Consider the following 26,441-nt stretch of genomic DNA (forward strand, 5'->3'; position numbering starts at 1 on the left):
CTGAAGCCTTGAATGCCAGGAGTTATTTGGGATAGCTGGGGAGGAAGTCGTGCAGCAGGCGAGTCGAGTCGCCTAAGGAATGGGAGTCTCCCTTTGCTAACATCTGACTGCAGATAATATCTACATAATTAAAATCAGGAACAAAAACTGTAACAATAACATCATAATGATAATAATAATATAATAGCTACCACTCACTGAGCCCTTGTTTTGTGTGCGGTATTTCATTTTGTCTCCCACCGCGGGATGGACAGCCCCACTTCCAAGTTAACAGTGAAGGGAGAAAAACTGTCCCAAGTCACCCCACCAGGAGGTGACGGATCCAGGATCTGGACTGGAGCCTGGCTGTCTTCACACACTGAGCCATGATGTTCCTCTGCGTGTCCAGAACAAACCCGTCACCCACAGGGTAAGAAAAATGTCACCCTCCAGGCCAGAGCTGCTCTGCCGACACCAGCTCGTTGGGCCCCTCATTCCCCTTGGAGGTAGAGGCAGAGATGGCGGGAATGGCCTTGAGGGGTTAAAGGGCAATACAGCTACAGTGCCTGCCACTCAATTATAGAGCTATCCCAAATAACTCCTGGCATTCAAGGCTTCAGAAAACAGGAACTTTGAGTTAAGGCTGGAGCCCTGGCCCGGAGTAGGAAAGGTCCAGAGCAGACAGAAGTGTGGGCTGTCAGGTTCACGAAGGGCTAGTGCAGGTGCGACGTCACAGCCTGCGTGCAAGACGAGGTACTCACTATGCTCTTGCTGTCCTCCGCAAAGGTCGCTTTGACAAACATAGGGCCCAGGGCGAAGCCCAAGTTGTTCTCTGTGTCGCTCACGCAGAACTTCCACCGGGGAAGACAGGTCTGGAAACACAAGGGACAGGGGTTACTTGGTCCTGTCCTTCTTCCCAACCCTTGTCCGTCCAGGAGGCAGCAGCGGCTGGGGCTGCTTCCTTCCAGAACCTCCAGGAGACCTTTTCTGACGCAGTGGAAGTTATTTTAGGCACTAGATCAAGAGGCCACAGAATATTCCTCATCGCTGCCATCTATGATTTCCTGAATGCCAGGCTCTGTGTACAGCATGTCATAAATGGTATCTTAAGGAGCCATCAGAACGAACCTGGAAGGCAGGGATGTGGGCCTTGACAGATGAGGAAACAGACACAGAAACTCTGCAAGGGGAAGTCACCGGTCCAGGGTCCCACAGCGAGCGAGGGGTGTTACAGTGACAGAACTCTGACATGCCTGATCGCACGCCCCACCCCCCACCCGTACCTCGCCCTGCCCCCTGGGGGAGGCTAAGAATCCTGGTGGCAAAGACTTGAGAAATTACTGCGTCTATTCTTGTGCAACAGGAAAACCTTCCGAGAAGGCCAGACCCAACCCCATTTTCTTTTTTAATGTTTGTTTATTTTCTGAGAGAGAGACACAGTATGAGTGGGGGAGAGGCAGAGAGAGAGGGAGACACAGAATCCAAAGCAGCTCCAGGCTCTGAGCTGTCAGCACAGAGCCAGATGCGGGGCTCAAGCTCACGAACTGTGAGATCATGACCTGACCCGAAGGTGGACGCTTAACCGGCTGGGCCACCCAGACGCTCCAGGACCCAACCCCATTTAAAGCCTCCTGGAGGAAGGACCAGCACAGTGATGCTGCAGGACGCAGATGCCTTGGTAGCCTGTGGTCTTGCCCACAAGCCTGCCAGCCCACCAGCCCACCAGCCCCCAGGGCACCTATGGGGAGCTGGAAATGGGTGGCCTTAGGCCGTAGCCCCACAGAGCTCAGGGGAAGCACACCCACGCTGGTTCGAGCCCCGCTTGCTCTCCTGCCCCACCAGCCTGCTGGCTGTGCATGGTCCCCGTGATCATGAGTGGTGGCCCTGCTCACCCTGCTCGTGTAAATCCCTTGTGTGGCCTCCTGACCCTGAAGAACAGGTGGTAACAACCACCAGGCTTGGGGCAGCCTGCTTCATGATAGTTTTCCAACTGAAAACAGGCAAATGCCCACCAACAGGCAGACGGATAAACAAAATGTGGTATTTTTATACAACAGCACACTACTTGGCAACCGGAAGGAGTGTGACACACAATATGGATGCATTTCACAGCCATTAGCTGAGCAAAAGCAGCCAGACATGAAAGAGCCCACAGTGTGCAATCCCACCCACACCTGTCCACACCCACTTGGGGGACTGAAGGCACCTTCTGTTCCAAGGACACTGGATAAGTGGGTGACAGGAATGTTCTCTATCTCGATTGGGGTACTGGTTACATGGGCGACTTCATTTGTCAAAACTCGCTACACTGTGTACTTCGTGTACCCCGTTCATTTTACGGTACGTAAATTCTACCTTAAAGAAATTTCTTCCAGGAAAGAAGGAAGAAGGGGAGGAAGTAAAAGGCATCTCAGCCTTCCACAAGTTGAGTGGCCCAAGTTCTTTTAAGCTTTCCCACCCATGTGTCCATTTAGATGCTGTGCCCTCCCACAGCTGGACATGGCTGTGCCCAGATCTGGCCGAGGCCACCCACGCAGAAGGTCAGGACCGGGGGGGAGGGGGACTCGAACTCCCAGGCTCCGTGGGGGCCCTAGGCCCTGATGGCTGAGTCAGGGGCTGAGTCTTACTGCCTTCTCAGGAGAGCTTTTGCATAAACCCATTCATTCATTCGCTCACTCATTCATTCACATGCCCAGTGCTCTCTGGGCAGTTCTTTTGCACCCTGAGAGCGCTAGGTGCTTGGAACCTAGAGGCGAATCAGCCGTGAGCTCTGCCTTCAAGGGGCTCAATAGAAACGCCCAGAGCACCCAGGGGGAGAGTCAGACACATAATAACAGCAACAATGGCAGCAAGACTAGTGTGTGCCAGCTGAGTGTTTATCGGGTGTGGGCCATAGCTCATATAATCCTCATAATGTGGGCCACAGCTCATATAATCCTCATAATAACCCCACGAGGCAGGTTCTGTGCTCCTCTTTGCAGATAAAGTGCAGGGTGTGGAGTGCTTTAGCCTTTAGGACAGACTTTGTGGGAACACCTTTGTGTAATCCCAGACGGTGCCCTGGTCAGTAGGGCAGGGCAGGGATTAAGTATTCCTTTTTACATTTGGGAAGACTGAGTCTTCTGCTCCAATGAAGTGATTTGCCCAAGGCTGTGTGGTTAGAAGAAGCATTTCAAACACAGATCTTCTGACCAAAGTTCTGTGCTGTTTCCGTATACCATGCATGGGGCATATCGTGACCCTGGCTCACAGCCTCCCACCTCTAGGGGCTCCCAGTTGCCCTGGCTTCTGGCAAAGCCTTTCTGGGCTCCACCAGCTCTTAGCATCCCACTGATTAGAGCAGCACCCTGCACTCTGAGACTCGGCCAGGGAAGCTCTCCCTGTGTATCTATGTATCTATCTACCTACCTACCTGCCTACCTACCTATCATGGTAAAATACACAGAAGATTTACCATTCCAGCTGCTTTAAGTGTGTAGGTCAGTGGTGCTAAGCATATTCACATTGCTGTGCAACCAATCTCCAGAACTTTTCATCTTGCAAATGTGAAACTTCACACCCATTGAACAACTCCCCATTGAACAACTCCCCATGCCCACCTCCCTGCCCCCAGCCCCTGGCAACCACCAGGAAGCTCAATTTTGACTTCTGGCTTCTGCAGAGCAGAGGCTGAGTGGAGCAGAGTTCGGGTGGGGGCTGTGGAATCAACTGTGCTAGGTTTGAGAACCCACTCGCCACTAATGAGCTGTGTGACTTTGAATCGTCTTTTCCCCTCATGGAGCCTCAGTTTCTTTATCTATAAAATGGGCTGATGATAATAGTTCCGAACACACAGAGCTGTTATAGGAACTTGGTGACATAATGCCTACAAAAGGCAACATCTAGTAATGATGTCTTTTATTATGATGATGATCATCGTTAGCATTAGTGAGTGGCTGCAAGTGCCAAGATGTCGCAGTCATCCAGAGCTGGGTTTGAATTGGAGTTTGGCTGCCTCCTTGCTGGGTGACTTGGGAAACCCTTCACCACCTAGAGCCTGTTTCCTCATCTGTACCCAGTGGGTAAGCAATGATGCAGGTACATGATCCCCACACAGAGGCATCTCTGTAACTACCATCCCCAGTCCTGGTCAGACCCTTCCTGAATAAAGTCCCGTGGGAAGCCAAGTGCTCCAGGGGACAGAGTCCATGTCTCGTCGTGTCTGTGACCCAGGGCTCACCCAGGGCCGGTCCACGGTAGGTACAGGTGGAGCAGGAAGGCGGGTCAGCTGAGCAAAGCAGCCAATCCTTCCCCTGGTCCTTCTCTGCAGGGCCACGTGGCTCTCATGGCTGAGGTCCTTTGGTGCCCTCAGAGGCCCCTCTTGTCAGGAGCAGGGCCTGTTCCCAGCCACCCTCTCCTTCTGTCCCCTTCCTGCCAGAGGTGGGTATATATGGGGAGGGTAAAGAAAAGGAGAACTCTTCCCAGGATGAACTCTAGGACCGGAGGCCAGCACCCACATCCCACCATTCTCTGCCAGCCCTTATCCGGCTCTGTCTACTACACTGGACTCTAGGAAGGGCCATGGGGCAGGGCGGCCGGAGCCAGCTCTGCTCGTCCCCTAGGGTCTTGCTAGCTGCTGTCCTGGGTGGCTGCACTGGGTAAGCTTAGCACCTCGCCCTCTATTGGTCTATGGCTGGGGCACCTCCCTGGGGCCATGACTTGGTGTGCGTCCCATCAGCACATATGAGGACCTCACGATGTGGGCTCTTGGGGCACAGATGCCACCTCACTTGTCTCTGTGTTCCCACAAGGGACTCATGTCCTATGAATACATGTCTGTGGGCTACATGAATGAGAGGGTGACCTCCTTGGGGAAAAAGTGGAAGTGTCTGGGAAACTTCCCACCTAGGGTGGGGCCCTGAGACGGGGGGAGTGAGGGTCCTGGAGCCCTGGGACCTCTGGAAGAATGGGCCCTCGGGGCCAGGGAGCACGACAGCAGTGAACACATGTGCGGACTTACCATGAACCAGGTGCTGCACCGAGTGTTTTATGTTTATGGAGAAGCAGCAGTATTACTGGAGGTCCCCTGTATAAAATGGGGATGATGATCACACCCACCTCATAGGGATATTAAGATCACTGGAGTTACAGGAAAGCGTTTATTATCACCAGCATCGAGAAGGAGTTGGAAGGAAGAAAACAGAAGCCACCTTTTGCCGTAAAGTAGCTAACTCTCTAAGATTCCTCTTTACCCTTTAAGATTGGATGTAATCATCTCCTTCTGGAAGCTTCTGTCCATCCCCAACTAGCTTAGATCCTCCCTCATGAGTTCCATGGCCCTAGAGGACACTAAGGTCACAAGAGCCTCCAACCCAGGGCCTGGCACACAGTAGGTACTCAGCACGTGCACAGGAATGCAGTCACAGAGGCTCACCTTCTTGGTCCCATACATGACTTCCATGAACTTCTCGTCGGCGTCCTGAAAGCGCTGATCAAGGAAGGAACTTGTCTTCCGCACCAGGTTCCAGATCATGTAGTTGTTGAGCAGGCTGGGGCAAGAGATCAGACCGCTCAGAAGGGTCCAGAGCTGAGAGCATCACAGCACTTCCCCCACTGACCTTTAGGGGGCGCTCAGAACCGGCCTTGGGCTAGCAGGCTCTTTCCCCGACCTGCCCCAGTCTGGCAGGTTACTGCTCACTTACGGGGAATGTCAGCTCTTCAAGGCAGAGCCTGGGTCCTCTTTTGAAAACCCCTCAGTGCCTAGGGAGGTGATTTGTACATCACACGTCCTCAAATACATGCTTGTTGCATAGCTGCTTTTTGTCTGGAAGCCGTGGAAGAGCAGCATGGAGATGCCCCCTGGATGCTGTGTACTGCTGGGCTGGAGCAGGGAGGAGGCTGCCATGTCCCCAGCTTGGAGATGTCCCGGCCAGAGGGCCAGCGTCAGGAAAGGGGCCTTAAGAATAGGAGGGGCAGGAAAGGAAGCCCTGGCCAGCTCCTCCATGGTCTGCGTGAAAGAGCTCACTGCCCCCTCCCTCAGGGCACAGAGAATCCTCTGTGGCTGTTGTCACCTTTGCAAAGAAGCCACCTTGGTACAAAGAGATGTTCACAACAGTGAGCATCTAGCCTCAAACTGGAACCAACCTAAATGTCTGACAATAGGGGAAGGGTTGAGTAAATAATCATATGTATACTTGGTGGAATACTGTGCAGCCGTGAAGAATGAGGTCCACAGAGAGTGCGGGATAACATGGGGAAAATGCTCTTGACAAAGGTCAAGAGAAAAGCAGATTACACATGTGGTCACAACAATGGGGAAAAAAGGAACCATGTATTAGAAAATTCACCTCTCTCTCCCTCACACACGTGCGCACACACACACCCCATAGAATCAACAGCAGTGTTTGGGTAAGTTTAAGTTTTTTCTATTTTTTCTGTAGTTTTCAAAAACCTCTCCAAAAAATCTTTAAAATTAAAAAAAATCAGAAGTATTAGCTACAAATACGAGCGAACATTCACCGAGCCCCATTCCAAGTCATACTCTCACTCGGCTCTGGGATCCCTGCCAGGTAGGTGCTGTTTCCAGCCCCATTTTACGATGGGGAGCATGAACCAGGAGAGGGCGAGAAACTCGCCCAAGGGTACAGAGCTGGTGGGGGGAGGGGCCGGGATTTGAAGGGCTGCCTCTCCCCAGGGCCCACGCTCCTGAGTCAGTCTGTCACCCGCTGGCCACACCTATCTGGCCGGAGAAGAGGACAGCAGAGGCAGCGGGAGGGTGTGACCCCAAGGGCTGCCTGGCCGTCCCTTACCATTTGTCCGTGTTGTTGATGAGGGTGGAGACCTGCCCCAGGTACTCCTTGTCGTAGACAACAACAGGCTCGGACTCATTGATCTCCACGGGGTAGAAGATGGTGTTGAGAAAGGGCAGCCAGTTGATGGCTGGCGCCAAGGCCTGGAAGGGAAGAGACCGTGTGACTCTGGCTGGGCTGTTTCTCCTCCACGCCCAAGGCTCCAGGGTGCTCTTCCGAGGAAGGCGGCACCATGCCTCCGAAGAGCTGGGCACGGACAGCGCCCTGTGCAGATGTCGAACTGAGCTCTCTGGTTTTTGTCAGAGATGCTCTCGACAGAATTCTAAGGAGCCAAACACCAACTTCAACTTGAAACGGAGCTGGGACGGAATAAAGGGGACACAGTGACAGCAGCAGTAGCTACCATTCTGCAAGCCCCTCCTGTGTCAGGTACCACTGCAAACGACTCACACGTCTTCTCTCAGCGGGACCTCATGAGAGGCCTCGGTGGGAGGCGCCACTGTCCCCAGTGTATCGATGAAGAAACTGAGCCCAGACGGGCCTGTAACGGAAAGCTGTGTAGTGTCCAGAGCCAAACCGCCTGGGTTCGTATTCCAGCTCTCTTACTTACTAGCTGTGTAACCTTGAGTAAGTGGATGAACCACTCTGTGCCTCGGGGTCTCGTCTGAAAAGGGATCTCCTCATCATACCAGAACTCACGCCATGGGGTTAGTGTAAGGATTAAACAGGTTAATGCTGTCTGTTCCATTCAACATGCACTTCCATAATACCGATTACTAGGTGATTAGGCTATACGACCGGTAAATTCGAGAATGATAGCAGTATAATGTGCAAATGCTTCGGGCCACAGGTGATTTTTCTTGGGCACGGGATCTGAAAAAATAAGCTTAGACTGACAACCTCCAGCGAGAAAGGAAAAGCCCCCCGCTCTGCTGATGCACAGGAGGCTGGCTGGTCAGCTCTATTTTACGATCATTTATTTTTTATTATTTATTTTTATTTTTTAGAGAGAGAGAGAGAGTGCATGAGCTGGGGAGAGAGGCCAGGGGGTGGGAGAGAGAGAGAGAGAGAGAGAGAATCCTAAGCAGGCTCCACCCTCAGCACAGAGCCCGACACGGGCCTCCACCTTGCAACCCTGGAATCATGACCTGAACCTAAACCAGGAGTCAGATGCTTGACCAACTGAGCCACCCAGGTGCCTGTAAGATCATTTAAAACGGCGGCCGATGCCAGAGCTCCCTCTGCACTCCAGCTTCGAGTAACTCCCAGCTTCGAGCAGGTAGACTGCTCTCAGCCCGCCTAGCGGCAGCAGCCCCACTGCGCAGAGCCCATCTGCCTGCACGGTCTCTGTGTCCACAACAGCCTTCCTCCACTGCCCGCCAGGCAGCCTCCAGGCGTGCTGAGCTCTCTCCAGGTTCCAGTTATTGTTTTGGTTACAAACTTGCACAACTTCTGGGTTTAACTGTGGTCAAATACACAAACATAAAGTTTACCATCGAAACCATTTTTAAGCATGCAGTTCAGCGACATTAAGTACCGTCACCGTCCATCTCCAGATTCCATGTTGCAAAACTGAAACTCTGCACCTATTAAACAAGAATCCCCCCTAGTTCCCTCCCTACTGGGCCCCCAGTAACCATTATTCTACTTTTTGTCTCTATGAATTTGGCGGCTCCCGCTACCTCGTGTAAGTGGAACCATACAGTATTTGTCTCTGTGACTGGTTTGTTTCACTTAGCGTGATGTCTTTCAAGTGGCACAACTTTTGAATCTAATTGGAGTTGTTTATACAATTAATGAGAGCTTCATAAACTGCAGGGCCCTGGAACTCTCTAAGTCCTATTTCTCCCACACGACCTGTTGTTCTTACTTTTTCGCCCTGTAATTTTACAAGATGCAAACATATACTGTGTTATATGATATGTGTCAGTCACAGAGAATGGTAGCCAGCACTTAACAAGCACTCAATCGATATTAACTATCGTAATCATTCTCAAGGTCTCCCAAGCGTCGGCCTGGGCTTGAAGGATTATAAATTCTGTTCTCTGTTCCCTTGCAAAAGGGCAGAACTGAAGACAAAGGCTGCAAGAGACACATTACAATCGGCCTTCATATGGTAAGATCGATCAATAATGTACAATGTAAAATCAATCTACAACATCAGATGAACCTATAACCTGTTGGTAACTACCTACGATACCCTCAGTGAGAAAGCAGTCGTAAAGCCCTCCCCTTAACAGATGCCGACTTTGCAGATGAGCTAAGGTGACCTTTCTGAGTTCACGTAGTTAGCTAGTGACTGTGCGGGTCTAAACTCTAGGCTCCCTCGTCTCTCCGGTTTCAAAGGGCAACTCAGCTCTTGGGGAATAAGGACCTCCGAGGACAGAAGAGGGCCAGCTCTTGGGGGGCAGGGAGGCGATTCGTAGTGGCATCAGGACCTACCGCAAACTACCTGCGGTGGTTTTTGTCAGAGATGCTCCAGACAGGATTCCAAAGAGGCGTGCCCGGCGGGCTCCCGCACATCCCTGCCCACCCGACTCCAAGAGGAGACATGGATCAGAGTCCTCACCATGAACTTGTTCTGGGACCTCAAGCCGTTCTGTAGCTTTTCTCTAAAATGCCCCCCCCCAACACAAATATAAATACAAATAAAATGGGGACAACATTCTTCACCCCACCGCCCACCTCACCGTGGTTGGCTGCTCTGTACCTCGTGGGGATGGCCTGCTCTTTAAACCTGAGCTGCCTTTCCCCCTAGCTTGTCCATTAACTCTTTCTCTCTGGCAAGAATCCCCTAGGCAGGTAACCTCTGGGGCTTCTCTTTAACAATTTCTGTGGCTGCAAAACTGGGAGGTGTCCAGGTGAGACGGTCAAATAGGGCTCAACGCTTAGAGACACCTGCCTGCATGATCTGTTGGCAAAGACGCCTGGGAAATTCACCAGGTTTACAAAATGTCATTGTTTACACAATGAACGAGAGCTTCACAAACTGCAGGCGACTGGAACATTCTAATCAGGGTACAGACATCAGGTGGTGATAAATCCCTGTGCACTTGACACACGCCTGTTTCGTCAGGGAGAGCAGGTGTTCCGTGCAGGCAAATTCCCATAACCCCAGGTAAGGTGTGTGTTGAACAGAATTTTCACATTTTCAATCTTGCTTTAGTGAACGCCTAACTTAAACATGCGTGCCTAGATCTGTCTCCATAGAGACGGCTGTTTTAACTGACTGGGACATTCCACTTGTGACTCAAATCCTTTGGGGCACACCAGTCAGCTCTATTTTCCAAACCTGCAGCCAAAGAGTACTGCTGGTCACCAACCAGCCAGCTCAAGTAGGCTTGCAAAATAAGAGAGAAAAGGAAGATGCTACCAAACATGATCTCAGCTGGAGAATTTAGAGCAGAGGACAGGACTCATGCTCAAACAACTTTTTCTTGTTTTTAATTTTTAAGTTTATTTATTTTGAGAGAGACAGAGAGAGAGAGAGAGAGAGAGAGTGAGAGCGAGCAGGGGAGGGGCAGAGAGAGGGAGAGAGACAGAATCCCAAGAAGGCTTCATGCTTTTAGCGCAGAGCCCGGTGCGGGGCTCAAATTCATGCAACTGTGAGATCACAACCTGAGCTGAAACCAAGAGTCGGACGCTTAACCAACTGAGCCACCCAGGCACCCCTCAAACAACTTCTGATATGGAAGGTCTTATAAAGGAATGAGAAGGGCCTCAGGCCCCCAGAGAAGGAACAGAAGGATGTCTGATTTGTGGCTCTGAATTCAGACTCTGATGGGGGCTGGCCTGGAACCACTCTATTCTGGTGGGGTTAGCCTGGACACATACTGTGAAGGCTGGCACACCTTTCCCTGAGTCACCTGGGGTATAGGAAGAAAACCAAATTTCCAGCTACCAGGGAATAGCAAGGCCTTCTCTGTCCAAGGCTGGAATAAATCAAATTGGTTTAGTGTTAGAGACGTGGGCTGGCATCATCAACAACAAAGGAATGACACGAATGACGATTACTACAGTACATTTGAATTGTGCACATGAGCTTACAAAATGAAATCTCATCCTTTGTCTCATCTCATCCTCTTAAGCCCTGTGGGCAGGCCAGGAAGAGATTCTTTTGGAGGATACTAGGTTTCAGGGGTCCAGGACTTAATTTTTAAATGCTAGACATAATTTTTTAATATGCACACATGCCCTGTTCCCCTGGGAGACACTCCAGAGTTTTCAACTTGTTCTCAAAGAACTCTGTGACTAAAGAACCAGTGCACCTTATGGGGACAGGGGCTGCCTCTCATTTGTCTCTTGTGTTCTGGAATAAAGCAGGTGTGAATGAGTGAGGAAGGAAACAAAGGCTCACGTGGGGGTCTTGTGACTTGCCCAAGGTCACACAGCTCCTAGTGGGGCTGGGCCAGAGCAGTCTTCTGACTCCAAGCCCAGGGCCTGTACCTCTGCTAAAGTCCTGCCCTACCTGGAGGGCTCTGCAGCAGCGGGGGAGGAAAAGCCTTTCCTGTCTTGCTCGAAGATCAGAGCAAAAGCAATGTTATAAGGTGCCCTGGGGTAGAGCCCGGAAGCCACGCTGGGGCAGATGTGCTCAGGGCTACTGTGTCTCCTCTGCTTCCCTGGGGGTGGTCGGTTGGCATTATGGCCACCGTGGGGGGCTGGGCTGCTGCTGGGGCCCTTCTTGCGTTGAGAAGTGGACAGTTGGAGCAAACCAAATCACACTGCACAGACAGCATCTCCTTTGACCTCCGGGCCTCAGAGTGGCAACACGGTGCCAGATGGTCCCCAACACAGGCTGCTGATCTCTGTAACAACCCACGCACACCACTCACCCCGATGCCAGCTCCTCCGGGGACCCAAAGGGCAGCTGGCACCCAGAAGAGACTCTCTCACCTTCATCCCCAGCTTTGCCTGGGCTGTCTCTCCACCTGGGACACCCTGTCAGCCTGGTGCTCCTCTCGCCCACACATTCCACTCACCTTCCCTGACTTCCCCCTACTCGGGTCCTAGTGCCCACCTTCTTTCACCCAGAGCACTCAGCAGTGAGTCTGGGACTGCTTCCTGGTTGGTGTTCCTCTCTACCCTGGAAGTACCTCCAGAGCAAGGCCCTGATGGTGGCCCTATACCTGTCAGAGCAAGGAATGGAGGGTGAAAAAGGGTAGGGACCGAGGTGTTCTTTCTGAAAGGAGAGCGCACGAGCCAACTCCAATGGGTGGGCGGGACCTGGCTGGTCAAGGTAAACAAGGAGGGAGGAGACATCTCGGCGGAACCCCTACACAGTGGCCTAGTCACCCTCCCCAGCGGAGAAGCAGGCCTCACCGAGGCTTCCTAGGCAATGGCAGGAAACAGGAAGACTGGCCAAGGCCACCTTGCTGATTCCTCTGTGACCCTGGGGACCTGGGATAAAGCCAGACGCCAACACACGGTGAACTGGGAAGACCGAACTGGCAGTCAACTCACCACCTGCAAGCCTCAAGGAGCCACCAGGGGGCAGCCTTCAGCAGAGGGGCCACTTGGTTTCCAATGGGTTACACCCGGTGACAGAGAGAAACCCTCTCTCACCTCCAGGAGGTTGCCAGGGATCGTGGTCAAGAACAGAGATGCCATGAGCCACGCGTGAGTCCAATGTCCAGCTCCCCTGGCACTTAGGGAGCCTCAGGGCCTTGAACATGTCACTTAATCTCCTGGCTTGGAAAAGGGAGAAGTGACTACAGAACCCACCTCTCAGGTCTATTGTTTGCTATATATACACCAGGCTCGATGTGACTGGGGCTTGAGCATGGAAATGCCCAATCAGTGTGAGCCATTATCGTCATGACCACAGAGCCTCCCCAGGTAAATGCTGTTGTTACAGAAAAGCTATGTGGCCTTCAGCAGATAACTTAGCCTCTCTGAGCCTCAGTTTTCCCATCTGTGAACTGGGGCGACAACCATCCTTGCTCCTTAGGGTTGTTCTGGGGACCTGATGAAGTGGGTATAAAAGCTCCAGCCCAGCACCCTACGTCCTGAAGCCCTGCGCCTGCCCCGGGCTCCACGTCAACCGGAGCTCACGTTACCTGCAGTTCGGCAGCTGTCACTTTGTGGTAGATGAGCTCCTCGTCCCGGCGCTTCTCCTGGGGGATGGTGATGTTGGCCAGTGCCGTCTCAAAGTCCAGAATCTGTTGCATCTGGGGCCGGATGGTGGCCTCGTCCCCTCCTCCCAGCAGCTTCCCCAGCTGGACCATGTAGTTCAGGTATCCCGTCAGCACCTGTGGGCCCAGCACCCGCAGTCTGTCAGTCGTGTCACCTGCTGCACGCTGGACACGGGTGGCGGGTGGGGCAGGGCCAGCCCAGTGCGGGAAGTCCGCAGACCGGCTGCCCACGGAACTCGGCACGAAGCCCTCAGGTGCTCGAGTGGGTGGGGGTCCCTGCTCTTCCCCACCCACACTCCCGCTTGGAAGCCCATCACGGGAAAGCTACCCACAGACCATCCTCTACCATGTCCCCAGATCCGAATTAGGTTCCCGTGTTCGACTTTCTCAGCTCACCCTTGAGCTATCACAATTTGTCATTATGCCTCCAACTGGGTGGTTAGTTCATTAACGTCTGCCTCCCCTGCTAGACTCTAAGCCTCAGTCCCCACTCTCCCCCCAGCATCAGGCACTTGGTAGGTGCACGCCCAATACAAGTGGGCAGGATGAATGGAGACACGATGAACCACAGACGAGGTTTCTCCGGGACATCATGAGAGGCATGGGTTTTGGAGTTAGCAGGTCTGGATGTGAATCTCAGCCTCACCCCGATGTGACCTTGGGCGGGTCACTTAGCATCTCTGGGCCTTGTTCTCTCCTCTATAAAAGGCAAGGTAAAAATAATACCCACATGGCAGATGAGGTGAATGAAGTTCAGAGACGTTCTGTATCTGTGGGGTTACTGGGGGGGCGGGGGGGAAGAGGTGAGTATATAAGAGGCTTAGCACCCACAGATGGCCATGGCCATTACTGCTGTCTTACTCTACAGTGGGGACAAAAGACACCTGTCCATCCCCTGCCTATTGTGCCCACGATGCCTGAATGGGAAACAGCTAGTCTGTTTCTGCCAGGGTCTATCTATCATCCATCAGATAACTGATTCCTCAGTGCAACTCCAGCTTCAAAGACCCGCACAGGTGTGATGCGGAGGGGACACTGAGAGGGTAGAACGTCACAGGGTGTGGGCTGGGAGCCACTCTCTCTGAGGAAGCACACTCACCTTCTCGTTTTCAGTTTTGTTCAGGTAATAGTCCCTTGAGGGTAAGCCCAGGCCAGACTGGTCCACCTGGAGAGAAAGGCAGGAGTGACAGGGGGTCTCCTGTCGCACATACACACCGCCTGCTGTGGGGACAGATGGCACATGGCAACACAGGACCGGCCTGGGTCCCAGCCAGAGCAGGAGCTGGTAGCGGAGGACCCCTCTGGGGTGGGGCCAGCCGGCGTGGGAACAGACACATGTCTGGCTGCATAGCTGCCCGGACACGGGGATTCTGGGCCCTTCCGAAGGGCTAGAGCCACCCTCCCTCTAAACACCTCTGAGGCTTGGCATGGCGCTTCTACTTAATTAAACACTTCCCAAGACGGTGCAGTGGTTAAGACCCCTGTAGCCTTAGTCAAGTCACTGAACCTTTCTGGTCCTTAGGTTCTTCGCATGGAAAATAGGGGAAATAGAGGACTCAAAGGAGAGAGCCAGGGGAGGACGTGCTGAGGGTCTGGCAGGTAGGGGAGGGTCAGTTCCTGACAGCAACTCTCGGAGCCTAGAGGAGGTGTTGTTACAATTCGTTTGATTGGGAAGGAAACTGCAGCTCAGCGCGGTTGAAGCACTTGCCCGAGGTCACAGGCTGAGTGAGAGGCAGAACTGGATGGGAACTCGGCCTTCACGGCCCCCAGCCCGGGCTCCTCGCTTCCTCATCTGAGGGTGGGCAGATCAGGGCCGGGGCTTCCCTGGGGGTGCCCATACAAAGTTCAGGGCAGGCTCCGGCAGGAAGAGAGGGACTCCAAGCCATTCCAAGCAGAGCCACAAAGGGCGGAGGCTGAGGTGAGGGAACCGGGAGGGGGCTTTAGCTGTGTCCAGGAGTTGGCATCACTCTGGGGGCCCACGGTGACCGATCAGAACCCCGGAGACCCGTCTGTGCTGCACTGACCCCACCTACCCGAGGACGGCAGCCTGCTCTTTCGTGACTTGTTGCCGACAAAAATCCCACGGTTCAGAGTCTCCAGAAATAATCCAGGCTCAGAAACCAGAGGCCTGTCGCCCAGGGCAAGTCTGCCCTTACTCCGGCCCGCTTGCAAAACTCAGAACAGGTTAAATGCAAAACATGCCCATTCGTCTTCCTGGGGACCCAGGCCAGCTCACCTGGATCACGTTGCTGTTGGAATTCTTGGAGTCGGCACTGACGTAGACAGAGAAGAAGGGAGACGTGCGGTAGTGGGAGGTGACCACCTGCAGGGTGTCCTGGAAGTTGTCCTTGTCCCAGGGACCTGTGATGTTCCAGCCCCCTAGCTGCGGGCAGAGAGAGGGAAGGGGGAGGTGAAGAGGTGGCAGGAGACCCGGGTGTGAATTCTGCTCCTGCCACGGACTTGCTCTGTGACCCGGAGCAGTCATCTGACCTCTCTGAGCCTCAAGAGCAAATGAAAGGGATGGTCTTCGTCGAGTGTGTCTGACCAGCAACAGGAGATGCTGGGTGGAACGAGATTTGCCCTAAATGAGCGAGCAATGAATCCACGTGGCAGCTGCTCTCTTGGAGATGGGGATGGAAAGGAGACTTCTCCCACACCCTGTTCACTTTTTGAATACTGACTCATGTGGATTCAGTTGTGCACAAAATTCGTCTCCGTATTTTTAAAAAGGTTGATAAAGCCATGGTCTCTAGTGTCTCTCAGAGCTTGGACTCTTTTTTTTTTTTTTTAGTTTACTTGTTTGTTTGTTTGTTTGTTTATGTATTTATTTATTTATTTATTTATTTAGAGCATGAGAGAGAGAATCCCAGGCAGGCTCCATACTGTCAGTGCAGAGCCCGACGTGGGGCTCAAACTCATGAACCGTGAGACCACGACCTGAGCCGAGGTCAGATGCCTAACCGACTGAGCCACCCAGGTGCCCCTGGGAGTTTTGTTTTCAAGTAGGCTCTATACCCAACACAGGGCTCAAACTCATGACCCCGAGATCAAGAGTCGCATGCTCTACCAACTGAGCCAGCCAGGTGCCCCGGAGATGGGATTTTGTAATCTCCTCGGTGTCTCTGGCTTGGCACACACTGGCATGTGGGACCAGTGCCAGAGGGGAGGACTGTCTGGTCTCCGGTGTCCACAGCTCCCCATCCTGCTGCAATGACTTCTCAGAGCCAAGCCAGGAGGCGGGGCCCTGAGGGAGCACGAGACAGCTGGGAAACATCCATGGCCACCCTCTGTGGGTGTCAGGCAGCCTAGCCAGTCATAGGCAGCCCCTGCAGAGTCCATCCAAGGCTGACTGGGAGGTGCCCAGCAAGAAAGAGTCCTCCCCCGTGAGAGAATGGGAGGCCTGGGGTAACTGGGGCCCTCCTCACGGGGGAGGAGAGGGTTCTTCTTCTTCTTTTTTTTTTTTAAGAGAGAGAAAGAGAGTGGGGAGAGGGGCAGAGGGAGAGAATCTTAAGCAGGTTTCACGCTCAGCATGGAGCTGACAATGCTTGAGCCCACTACCTGGGATCACGACCTGAGCGGAAATCAAGAGTCAGACGCTCAACCAACTGAGCCACCCAGGTGCCCTGGGGCGGGGGGGATGGGGTTCTGCTTCAGATCTGAGACTTTCAGTTGGTCCTTCTGGAACATACCCCTCTTCACAAAAACACACCCTCTGCGGAAAGGGAAGCCAACAAAGTAGAGAAATGCTTTTTTTACAAATACAGCCCCCATCCCACACACAGATGCAGAGAGGCATACATACGTGTGGCACACATCCACAACAGGTGCTGACGCGTACCCTGACACAAATACAGATATTCCCACCCACAGAGATGCATGCGTACACATGAGCACGCGCACACATACACACACACACACACACACACACACACACACACACACACACACACACTCAGACACACTCAGCCCCGACAGGTTCTACAGTCCAGCTGGGTGCGGTGGTTGGAGATGTGAGGTCGCCAGGCCCCAGTGGTACCTGAGAGCTGGGGTGGCAGCCAGAGGGGCGGAGGCAGGTAGCTCAGGCTGGAGGAGATCCATGAGAGCCTGCTCCAAGAACTCACCTTCTCAATCAGCTCCATCAGGGGCTTGGCCTTAAGCTCCTCGATCCTGGTTTCATTCATACATGCACGGTAGTATACTTGGGCCTTCCTTTCTGCCTCGCTCACACTGGCTGTGGAATTTTCTGGAATGACAAGGGATAGCAGTTTGCAACACGCCCTCCGTTGCTCAGTGGGTAGCACTGAGGGAGTCCTTCTCAGAGCCTCGGTGTTCTCAGCTATAAAAAGACCTAGGACTTCTCCCTGTCAGGTAGCCACAAAGACTCAGTCACAGTGGGTATATGACCGCCCCTGGGCAGATCCTGGGAAATGAGGTGCTAATTTTTGCTGAGTGCAAATAAGAAAAGCATACCATGTGTCTCCCTGTCTGCCAGGCAGGTTCGCAGACATGTCCCTAGGCTGGCAGCATGGGCCACCCAGAAGGACACCCTGCTTTCCCTGCTGGCTAACACGTGGCCCAGACACCCCCGCCTGGTGTGTGGGACAGAGGCCTGTCTTGGTTTTCAGATCCCAGATGACTTCTCTTGGGATAAAGCCTGGAGCTGAATGGAAGGTTCCAAGGCCTCATTCCCTAGGAGTTTCCTTCTCCCTTTCTCCCCTGAGGGTCCAGGCTGTTCATCAGATTTACAGTTCACGCAGAGTGCTTTTGCCGTGTCTCTTCCTAACTCAACAGTTAGCACCTCTATCCTTACACCGGGATGCCTGGGAGACCTTGGTCCCCCTCTCCCTGTCCTCAGTGTCCCGGTCCAGGAGCCGCCTGCTGAGGGCCACACTCCTGTACGTGCACCAGCACAGGGCAGGGCCCTGTTTATACCCAGGGAAGGTGACCACATCCTGCTGTTCAGGTCGTGCAGGACCTACTACCTGCCAGAGCTCCTATGCCTGAGCCTTCATCTCAGAGCCCTGCTCCAGATAACGCCTGGGTCCCTGACCCCCTCAATTCTGTCTGTCCACTTTGCTGCCTCCCTGGGGAACCTCTTCCTCAGTGCTCCTCGGTCACCTTTCCTCACTTCTTTTTTTTTTTTTTTTAATATTTATTTATTTTTGAGACAGAGAGAGAGCATGAATGGGGGAGGGCCAGAAAGAGAGGGAGACCCAGAATCCGAAGCAGGCTCCAGGCTCCGAGCTGTCAGCACAGAGCCCAACGCGGGGCTCGAACTCACGGATCATGGGATCATGACCTGGGCTGAAGTCGGACGCTCAACGACGGAGCCACCCAGGCGCCCCGTACCTTTCCTCATTTCAAATTCACTTCTCCTGGACCCAGAAACTCCTTCTCTTGCTTCCTTCAAAGACTCCCCCAAACCCCACCTCCTCCATGAAGACTTTTCTGGCAGAACCTTATCCACTCATCCACTAAATAGATGCTAGATGCTCACTCTGTGCTAGGTACTGCACAAGCTTCGGGGACACAAAAGACAATGTCCCCGTCCCAGTGCTTCTTCCTTTCTAGTATGACGACACAGATAACAGACAAGAAAACACACAAAGAAAAACGTCCCCCTGGCCCTCCTGTATGGGACACTGTCAAAATCCTACACCCTTCAAGGCCTCTCCCAGAGGCCATCTTTCCTATGGAGCCTCTCCGGAGACGTTCTTTCGTGAAGGCCCCAACATGGAGCACCTATTGAGTGCCAGGCACTGGGCTTGGCTCCAGTTTTACAGACATGAATAAGACCCAGGTAGTCTCTGCCTCCAGGGAGTTCATGGTCTAGTAGTGAACACAGTCAAGCAAAGAAATGACCGGGAGACACAGAGGTGCTTTGGTTAATGCAAATGGCTATGGAGCCCAAAGAAAATTCACACCCTTTGGTGGGGTGAGGTGGGGTCAGGGGGACTCTAGCTCTAAGCCAGTTCTTTTATTTATTTTTTATTAAAAATGTTTTTTAGGGGCACCTGGGTGGCTCAGTCGGTTAAGCGTCCAACTTCAGCTCAGGTCATGATCTCACGGTTTGTGATTTCGAGCCCCGCGTCAGGCTCTGTGCTGACAGCTCGGAGCCTGGAGCCTGCTTCGGATCCTGTGTCTCCTCTCTCTGCCCCTCCCCAACTTGTGCTCTGTCTCTCAAAAAATCAATGTGTAAAAAACAATAAAAAAATATTTAAAAAAATGTTTTTTAGTAGGCTCTACACCCACTGTGGGGCTCGAACTGACAACCCCTAGATCAGGTGTTGTATGCTCCACGGACTAAGCCAGCCAGGCTCCCTGAGCTGGTTCTTTTAAAGGTAAGAAGTTATTCACCAGGTAGAAATGAGGGGAAAGAGCCTTGGGTTTGGACGAAATTGGAGAGTTTGGGGAAACACGAGAGGCGCACAAGGGCATGCTATCTAGAGAAAAGGTATCCATTTGGAGTGGCCTGTGGTGCAGGGGGCACCCGTCAGCTCCTGACTTGACTTTTAGCGTGGGTCACTTTAGCTCTCCCAGCCCTGTTGCAAAAGCCCACCTGCCCTCCCCCCAATTCTTACCATAACCAGCACCAGGGTTTTCTCTGGTCAGAGAGCATCAACCCCCATCTTGCTGAAGTCGGGGTGATGGCCCTGAAGAGGGCATGGGACCAGCCTGAGCTAGTCTGAAGGGAGATGCAGAGACAGAACCCTGAGAGAGACAGTGGTCCAGGGGCCTGAGTGACGAGGGGCTGTGGAGGGTCCACACAGCCCTGGAAGCCACAGCCTGCCATGCCGCTGAAGCCTAGAAACACCTGCGCGTCCCTATTCCCTTCTGGGGCACGAAAGGAAGCCTTCGGGAGGGGAGGGCAGAAATGGGGAGAGCTGGACCTCTCCCTGCTCCTCACACTCAGGAAGCAGAACTTCAGGGAAAGCAAAAGGGGGGTTTCCTCCACCCCCCCCCAGAAGCCTTGTTTCTATGACAATGCCTCCCAGCAGCTGGGCTGTTAGAAGGGAAAGCAAAAGAATCATCATTGCTTGCCAGAGCCCGAAAGTAGCGTCTCATCTTCCATATGTGGCTCTGGCCGTGACCCTGAAATGCCAGGGTCGGTGATGGGGGAGTGTGCTCTGTGTACTCTGGCCAATGAGAGGGCCTGGCATCTCCCTCCCCTGCTGCACCAAGGCCACTGAGATAAGAGGCCCAAAGAAAGGCTCCGGAGGAACAGCCTGGCTGTGCTCATTCTAGAGAGTTCCAGGTGCCCATCTTTCTCTGCATTATCGCGGTCAGAATGTGTCCTTCAGGCACACACACCCTCCCGCTCTCCTTCGCTGAGAGGCTGCCCCTAATGAGTTCAAACTTCCTTCCTCTGAGCTCCACACCCTGGATCTCACATTCACTTGTTTTTTCACAAATGTTTATTGAGTTCCTATGGTTTGGTGGCTGCCGGGCTCGGGGGAGAGTGCAGCAGACCACGCGGATACGCGTCTGTCCACAGCAATGAGATGATCACAAAGCATCTGACTGCACGGAGGGCAAACGCTATGAGGACAGGAGGCCCTGAGAAAGGATGGTGGGGGAGGCCCCAGGGAACCCCTTGCCTGAACTCTGGGCTGAAGGCTGAGCTCAATGTGGCGGGGACACGGGGGCCTGTGCTTGGGCTGCTTCACCCACTAGTTTGTCCTACTTGTCCGTTTCCTCGCCTGAACTCAGAGGAGGGCACAGAGTAGCCCCCAGCAGTATTTGCTGGGAGAATGGAGCCCAGTGTCTGTCTGATGAGGAAGGATGCCATATCTGGGCGCCGAGAGGGCGATGAGGTCAGTGCCTGATGGAGACTGGCACAGGCAGGAAATGAGGCAGGTGTGGCAGGAAGGGCCAGGGGCACAGGCCTCACCAGGAATCGGCATTCACATCCCCTGTATTCCCACAGTGACACCGGCTGGGGCAGGAGCTCTGGGAGAAGGTCCAGCTCCTCCATGGCTCCCCCTGCCTCCCTCTGGTTCATGGAGCCCACTGGGACAACCCTGAGCACCCTCTCCCCTCTCCTCTCTTTCATCCTCTCCCGTGGGGCATCTATGACCTGGAAGGCACTGGGGAAACAGAGGTGAAGCAAGACGGCCAGGTGGCAGGCCACTGCAACAGACGAGGTAAGCGATGGTGCGGGCTTGGGCTGGGGCGACAGCAGAGAAGGGGCGAGAAGCAGTTGGAGTATGAGAGAAAGAGGAGTCTCAGATGCCACTGCATTTCCTTGACCTGAGCAAGGGGTCGAGGGATGGGGAGGGGGATAAGCAGTTCGGTTTCCAACATTTTTAGCTGGAGACGGTCTAGTAGACGCTGAGGTGGAACCCCGGGTGTGGACTTTATAGAGCTAGTGTCTTGAATGACTCTGAGTTCAAATATACTCTGGAGCACACAAATCCCTTAAAACTGCCTATAAGGCCCTATGTCGTGCATTCTCAACAGGGACAATACTGCCCCCGAAGGGGGAGAGAATTAGCTCTTAGAGAGCAGAAATATCTTACGCTTTCACGTGTACATATAGTACATAAACTGTAAGTAGTAGTATCTCTTATATTCTTACTGGACTTCATGGACGAAATGGATAAATTCTTAGAAATACACAGCCTACCAAGACTGAATCATGATGAAACAGAAAATCTGAACAGACCAATTACTGGTAAGGAGATTGAATCGGTAATCAAAAACCTCTCAACAAACAAAAGTCTAGGACCAGACAGCTTCACCGGTGAGTTCTACCAAACATTCAACAAAGAATTAAGGGACCAATCTTTCTCAAACTCGCCCAAAAGACAGAAGAGATGACTCTTCCAAACTTACTTCACAAGGCCAGCATTACCCTGATACCCAAACTGAAGATGCCCCAAGAAAAGAAAATTATAGGCCAACATTCCTGATGAACATAGACGCAAAAATCCTCAACAAAATATGAGCAAACAGAACTCAATAAAACATTAAAAGGATCATACACCACAAGCAAGTCGCATTTATTCCAGGGATGCAAGGATGGTTCAATGTCCACAATGAAGGATAAAAATTGTATCATCTCAACAGATGCAGAAAAAGCATTTGACAAAATTCAATATCCATTTATGATAAAAACTGTCAACAAAGTATAGAGGGAATGTGCCTCCATGTAATAAAGGCCCACAGCTAACCTCATACCCACTGGTGAAAGCTTTTCCTCTAAGATCAGGTAAAGACTAGGATGCCCACTCTTGCCACTTCTATTCAACATAGCACTGAAAGCTGTAGTCAGAACAATTAGCTAAGAAAAAGAAATAAAAGGCATCTGAATTGGAAAGGAAGAAATACTTAAATCTATCAAGTTAAACACAAGTTATAAATCTTTTCTTCTGTGAATATGGTGAATGAGAGAATAAATGTCTTTTAATTTTGAAAAAAAAAAGGGAATGGAAGAAGTAACACTGTTGCTATAATGCAGAGAATGTGATATTACATACAGAAAACCCTAAAGACTCCATCAAAAACCTGTCAGAACCAATAAACAAATCCAATAAAGTTGCAAGATACAACATCAATACGCAAAAGTCTGTTATATTTCTTTTTTTCTTTTCTTTTAAGTTTATTAGAGAGAGAGAGAGAGTGCAAGTGGAGGAGGGGCAGAGAGAGACAGGGAGACAGAGAATCCCAAGCGGGCACTGCATTATTAGTGCAGAGCCTGATTCAGGGCTCGAACTCATGAAGCATGAGATCATGACCTGAGCCAAAATCATCAGACGCTTAACCGAATGAGCTGCCCAGGTGTCCCTGTTGTATTTCTATACTACACTGATAATGAACTATCAAAAAGAGAAATTAAGAAAACAGTCCCATTTACAATTACATCGAAAAGAATAAAATATATAGGAATAAATTTAACCAAGAAGTTGAAAGAGCTGTATATTGAAAACAACAAGATATTGGTGAAAGAAATTGGAGAAGACGCTTAAATGGAAAGATATTCTGTGTTTATAGACTGGAAGAATTAATACTGTTATGCTGTCCATACTACCAGAAGCAATGTACAGATTCAATGCAATCCTTATCAGAATTGCAACGGCATTTTTTACAGAGACAGAACAAATAATCCTAAAATCTATATGGAACCATGAAAGACCCTGAATACCCAAAGTAATCTTTTTTTTTTTTTAAAGTAGGCTCCACATGGGGCTTGAAATCATGACCCTGAGATCAAGACCTGAGCTGAGATCAAGCGTTGGATGCTTAACCGACTGAGCCACCCAGGCTCCCTGAGAGTAATCTTAAGAAAGGAGAAAAAAGCTGGAGGCATCATGCTTCCTGATTTCCCTGATTAATGAAGACAGTATGGGCACAGCAGAGGAAACCATCCACAAAATGAAAAAGGCAACCTACTAAATGGGAGGAAATATGTACAAATCACACATCTGATAAGGGGCTTATATCCAAAATATATAAAAAACTCATACAATTCAACAGCAAAAAAAAAATTATTATCTTATTAAAAAATGGGCAGAAGAGGGGTGGCTGGGTGGCTCGGTTTGCTGAGCATCACACTCTTGGTTTTGGCTCATGGTTCATGATCTCACAGTCCATGGGTTCGAGTCCTGTGTCAGGCTCTGTGCCTGGGATTCCCTCTCTCTCTCTGCCCCTCCCCTACTCATTTTCTTTCTCTCTCTCTCTCAAAAATAAATACATTTTAAAAAATGGACAGGAGACATAAATAGACATTTTTCCAAAGAAGACATACAGATGGCCGACAGACACATGAAAAGGTGTTCAACATGACTCATCATCAGGAAATGCAAACCAAAACCACAAGGAGAGACCACCTCATACCTGTCAGAATGACTAGTATCGAAAAGACAAATAACAAGTATTGGTGAGGACGTGGAGAAAAGGAAACCCTCATGCACCGTTGGTGGGAATATAAATTGGTGCAGCCGCTGTGGAAAACAGTATGGAGGTTCCTCAAAAAATTAAAAATAGAACTACCCTATAATCCAGCGATTCAACTTCTGGATATGTACCCTAAGTCAGCAAAAACACTACCTCAAAAACATATGCACCCCACGTTCACTGCAGCATTATTTACAATAGCCAAGATATTGAGACAACCTAAGTGCCCACTGATGGATGAATGGATAAAGAAAATGTGGTATACACACACATACACACACACACACCAGGAATATTATTCATTCATAACAAAGAAGGAAATATTGCCATTTGTGATGACATGGATGAAACTCAAGGATATTATGCTAAATGAAGGAAGTTAGACAAAGACAAATTAAAAAAATATATTACATATAATATATATTTTAAAAACCAAGCTCGTAGATCTAGAGAACAGATAAGTGGTTGCCAGAGTTGGTGGGTGGGGTGATGGGAGAAATGCATGAGCTGTTTTAGTTTATCTCTTTAAAGAAACTGAACTAAAAAAAATAAAGCAGAAAAAATATTAAAAAAATTTTTTTGACATTTATTCATTTTTGAGAGACAGAGACAGAGCACAAGCAGGGGAGGGGCAGAGAGGGAGGGAGACCCAGAATCCAAATCAGGCTCCAGGCTCCAAGCTGTCAGCACAGAGCCCGACATGGGGCTCAAACTCATGAACTGTGAGATCATGACCTGAGCTGAAGTCGGATGCTTCCGGCAGAAAAAAACCTTTTAGGGAGGGGGCAATTGATGAAAAAAGGTTGAGAAACACTGCCCTTGATGGGGGTCTCCACCCCCTGGTCTGTCTCCAGCCCCTCTCCCTCTTGCTCCCAGATCCCTGCCCCAGGACCACTGTGCTCACTGTCCTGCCTGGAATAATCTTCTCCTCACATCCACATGGTCCATTCTCTCATGATTAATTCAAGTTTCGGTTCAAATGTCCCTATTCTGAAAGCCCATCCCTCCTTGACTGGTGTAGTGACAGTGGCCTCTTACCTTCATGGCCCTGCATCCTACGTGATTGGTTTCAAAGCCCTAATGCTTCACAACATTCCTTATTTACTTGTTTATTTGTTTACTGTTTACTGTCTTCCTTGCTGCAACATAAGTTCCATAAGAAAGGGCTGTCTTATTCCTTACACAATCCCTGCACCTAGTGATGTCTGGCACACAGCTGGTGTATAACATATTAACTGCTGAACAAAGGAATGAATGATGGAATATTCTGGGAGCTCTGCAAAGAAAGGTACCGATCACAACAGCCTGAGGGAGGAGGCTTTGGTTCAGAGTGAAATGAGCCACATTTAGTTTTCTCATGAGGAAAACCTTGGACTCCTCAGAGACATCCCTGCTTGCGCTTACTTTCCAGAAGAAGGTTCCATGGGAGCAGCCTAGCTGCTCAAAAGTATAGCTCCCAGGATGGAGATGGAGGCCATGTTTGAATATGGCGGCACTTCCAGGGCCCCCACGGTATGAAAATCATTTGGCAGCCCAGGGCCAGACAACAGGCCTCCCAATTGCCTGGGTACTTCCTTCCAGGGACCCTGAGTTCCAGAAACTCCCTCAGTCACTTCCCCAAAGTCTCAAAGAGGAAAGACAGCACACCATTTAATCGGCCCACTTCTTCCTCTGTAAGTTTTTATTGGAACACCCTCTCCCACACCGCTCCCAGGGAGGAAACCGATCTCCAGCAGCTGGGCGGGCTGCAGAGATGGGGGTTCCTGGGAATTCTGTGGTTCTGTGGTCCCTGTGCTGCAGAAAGACCATCTGGCCAGGAGCATGTGGGACTCCACATCAGGGCAAGATCTGCACTTGTTGTAGATAAAACCACAGACTCGGTTCAGGCCGTCACAGGCCCCCATCCTGTGAGCAGAAGTGGGGGAGCAGATAAATGAAGCATCTTTTTCTGCAGAAGAACAATAGTAAATGATGAGACCATTACCACGATTGGTATCTACTGCAGGCCAAGTCCTGGCCGAGCTCTACTCATCACCACGCTGACAGCCTGAGGTGATACTATCCCCCATTTCACGGGGAAAGAGAGTGAGGCCCAGGGAGAGGAAGGAACTTTTGTCTAGGGAGGCAAAGCTTATATGCGATGCGTTGGCATTTGAACCCAAGCATTCTTAAGCCATCCTGAGAAAACGAACTGCTTCCTCTCTGTGTGGGTGTGGCTGTGAGTGTGTATCTGGTCCTAACAGTTTCCACCAACGGGTGTTGTTACTATCACACCCAATTTATAGGCAAGAGGTTGAGTAATGTGCCTGAGGTTCCACAAGCGAGTGGCTGAGGTCAGGGACGTGAGCTCTCTCTGCGTACCTTTCCTTTCCTCCAGGTTGGCAGCACCGAAGCAGTCCAGCCAACCTGGAGAAGCCCTGGACACCCACTCCTGTCCTCAGAACGTGAAAGACGGTCACGCTACTGCAGATGGAGAGCGTGTTGGACACAGCTTGTCCACAGAGTTTCCAATACGCATGGGAAGATGCAACAAAGCTAGACAGCAGCTACCGGGAAAACGAACCAAAATAAAAGTGCAAGACATATCACAGGGCGACACGATTAATTGCCAAGTCACTGACATGGACAAATTTAATACTGATGGAAT

The 26,441-nt window shown here is 51.2% G+C and overlaps 1 protein-coding gene and 1 long non-coding RNA gene across 3 annotated transcripts in view; one reads left to right on the top strand and one right to left on the bottom strand.

The window, feature by feature from the left end:
- ECE1 (endothelin converting enzyme 1) overlaps positions 1–26,441 on the bottom strand; it is a 61,638-nt gene that overhangs the window by 15,338 nt on the left and 19,859 nt on the right. For both annotated transcript variants that reach the window (XM_040463901.1, XM_040463909.1), the window contains 7 exons: positions 17,020–17,141; positions 15,135–15,281; positions 13,998–14,063; positions 12,824–13,015; positions 6,768–6,910; positions 5,393–5,507; positions 741–851 (listed from right to left, as the gene is read on the bottom strand). In XM_040463901.1, the coding sequence (XP_040319835.1) occupies positions 741–851; positions 5,393–5,507; positions 6,768–6,910; positions 12,824–13,015; positions 13,998–14,063; positions 15,135–15,281; positions 17,020–17,141 (896 nt within the window). The remainder of the gene's footprint in view (positions 1–740; positions 852–5,392; positions 5,508–6,767; positions 6,911–12,823; positions 13,016–13,997; positions 14,064–15,134; positions 15,282–17,019; positions 17,142–26,441) is intronic.
- On the top strand, positions 20,396–26,382 carry LOC121022625 (uncharacterized). Its single transcript, XR_005787022.1, has 2 exons — positions 20,396–21,042; positions 26,172–26,382. It is a non-coding gene; the product is annotated as an uncharacterized LOC121022625 (long non-coding RNA).

Source organism: Herpailurus yagouaroundi, unplaced genomic scaffold, assembly GCF_014898765.1.
Source record: "Herpailurus yagouaroundi ecotype Mexico unplaced genomic scaffold, PumYag 77, whole genome shotgun sequence".
Lineage (NCBI taxonomy): Eukaryota > Metazoa > Chordata > Mammalia > Carnivora > Felidae > Herpailurus > Herpailurus yagouaroundi.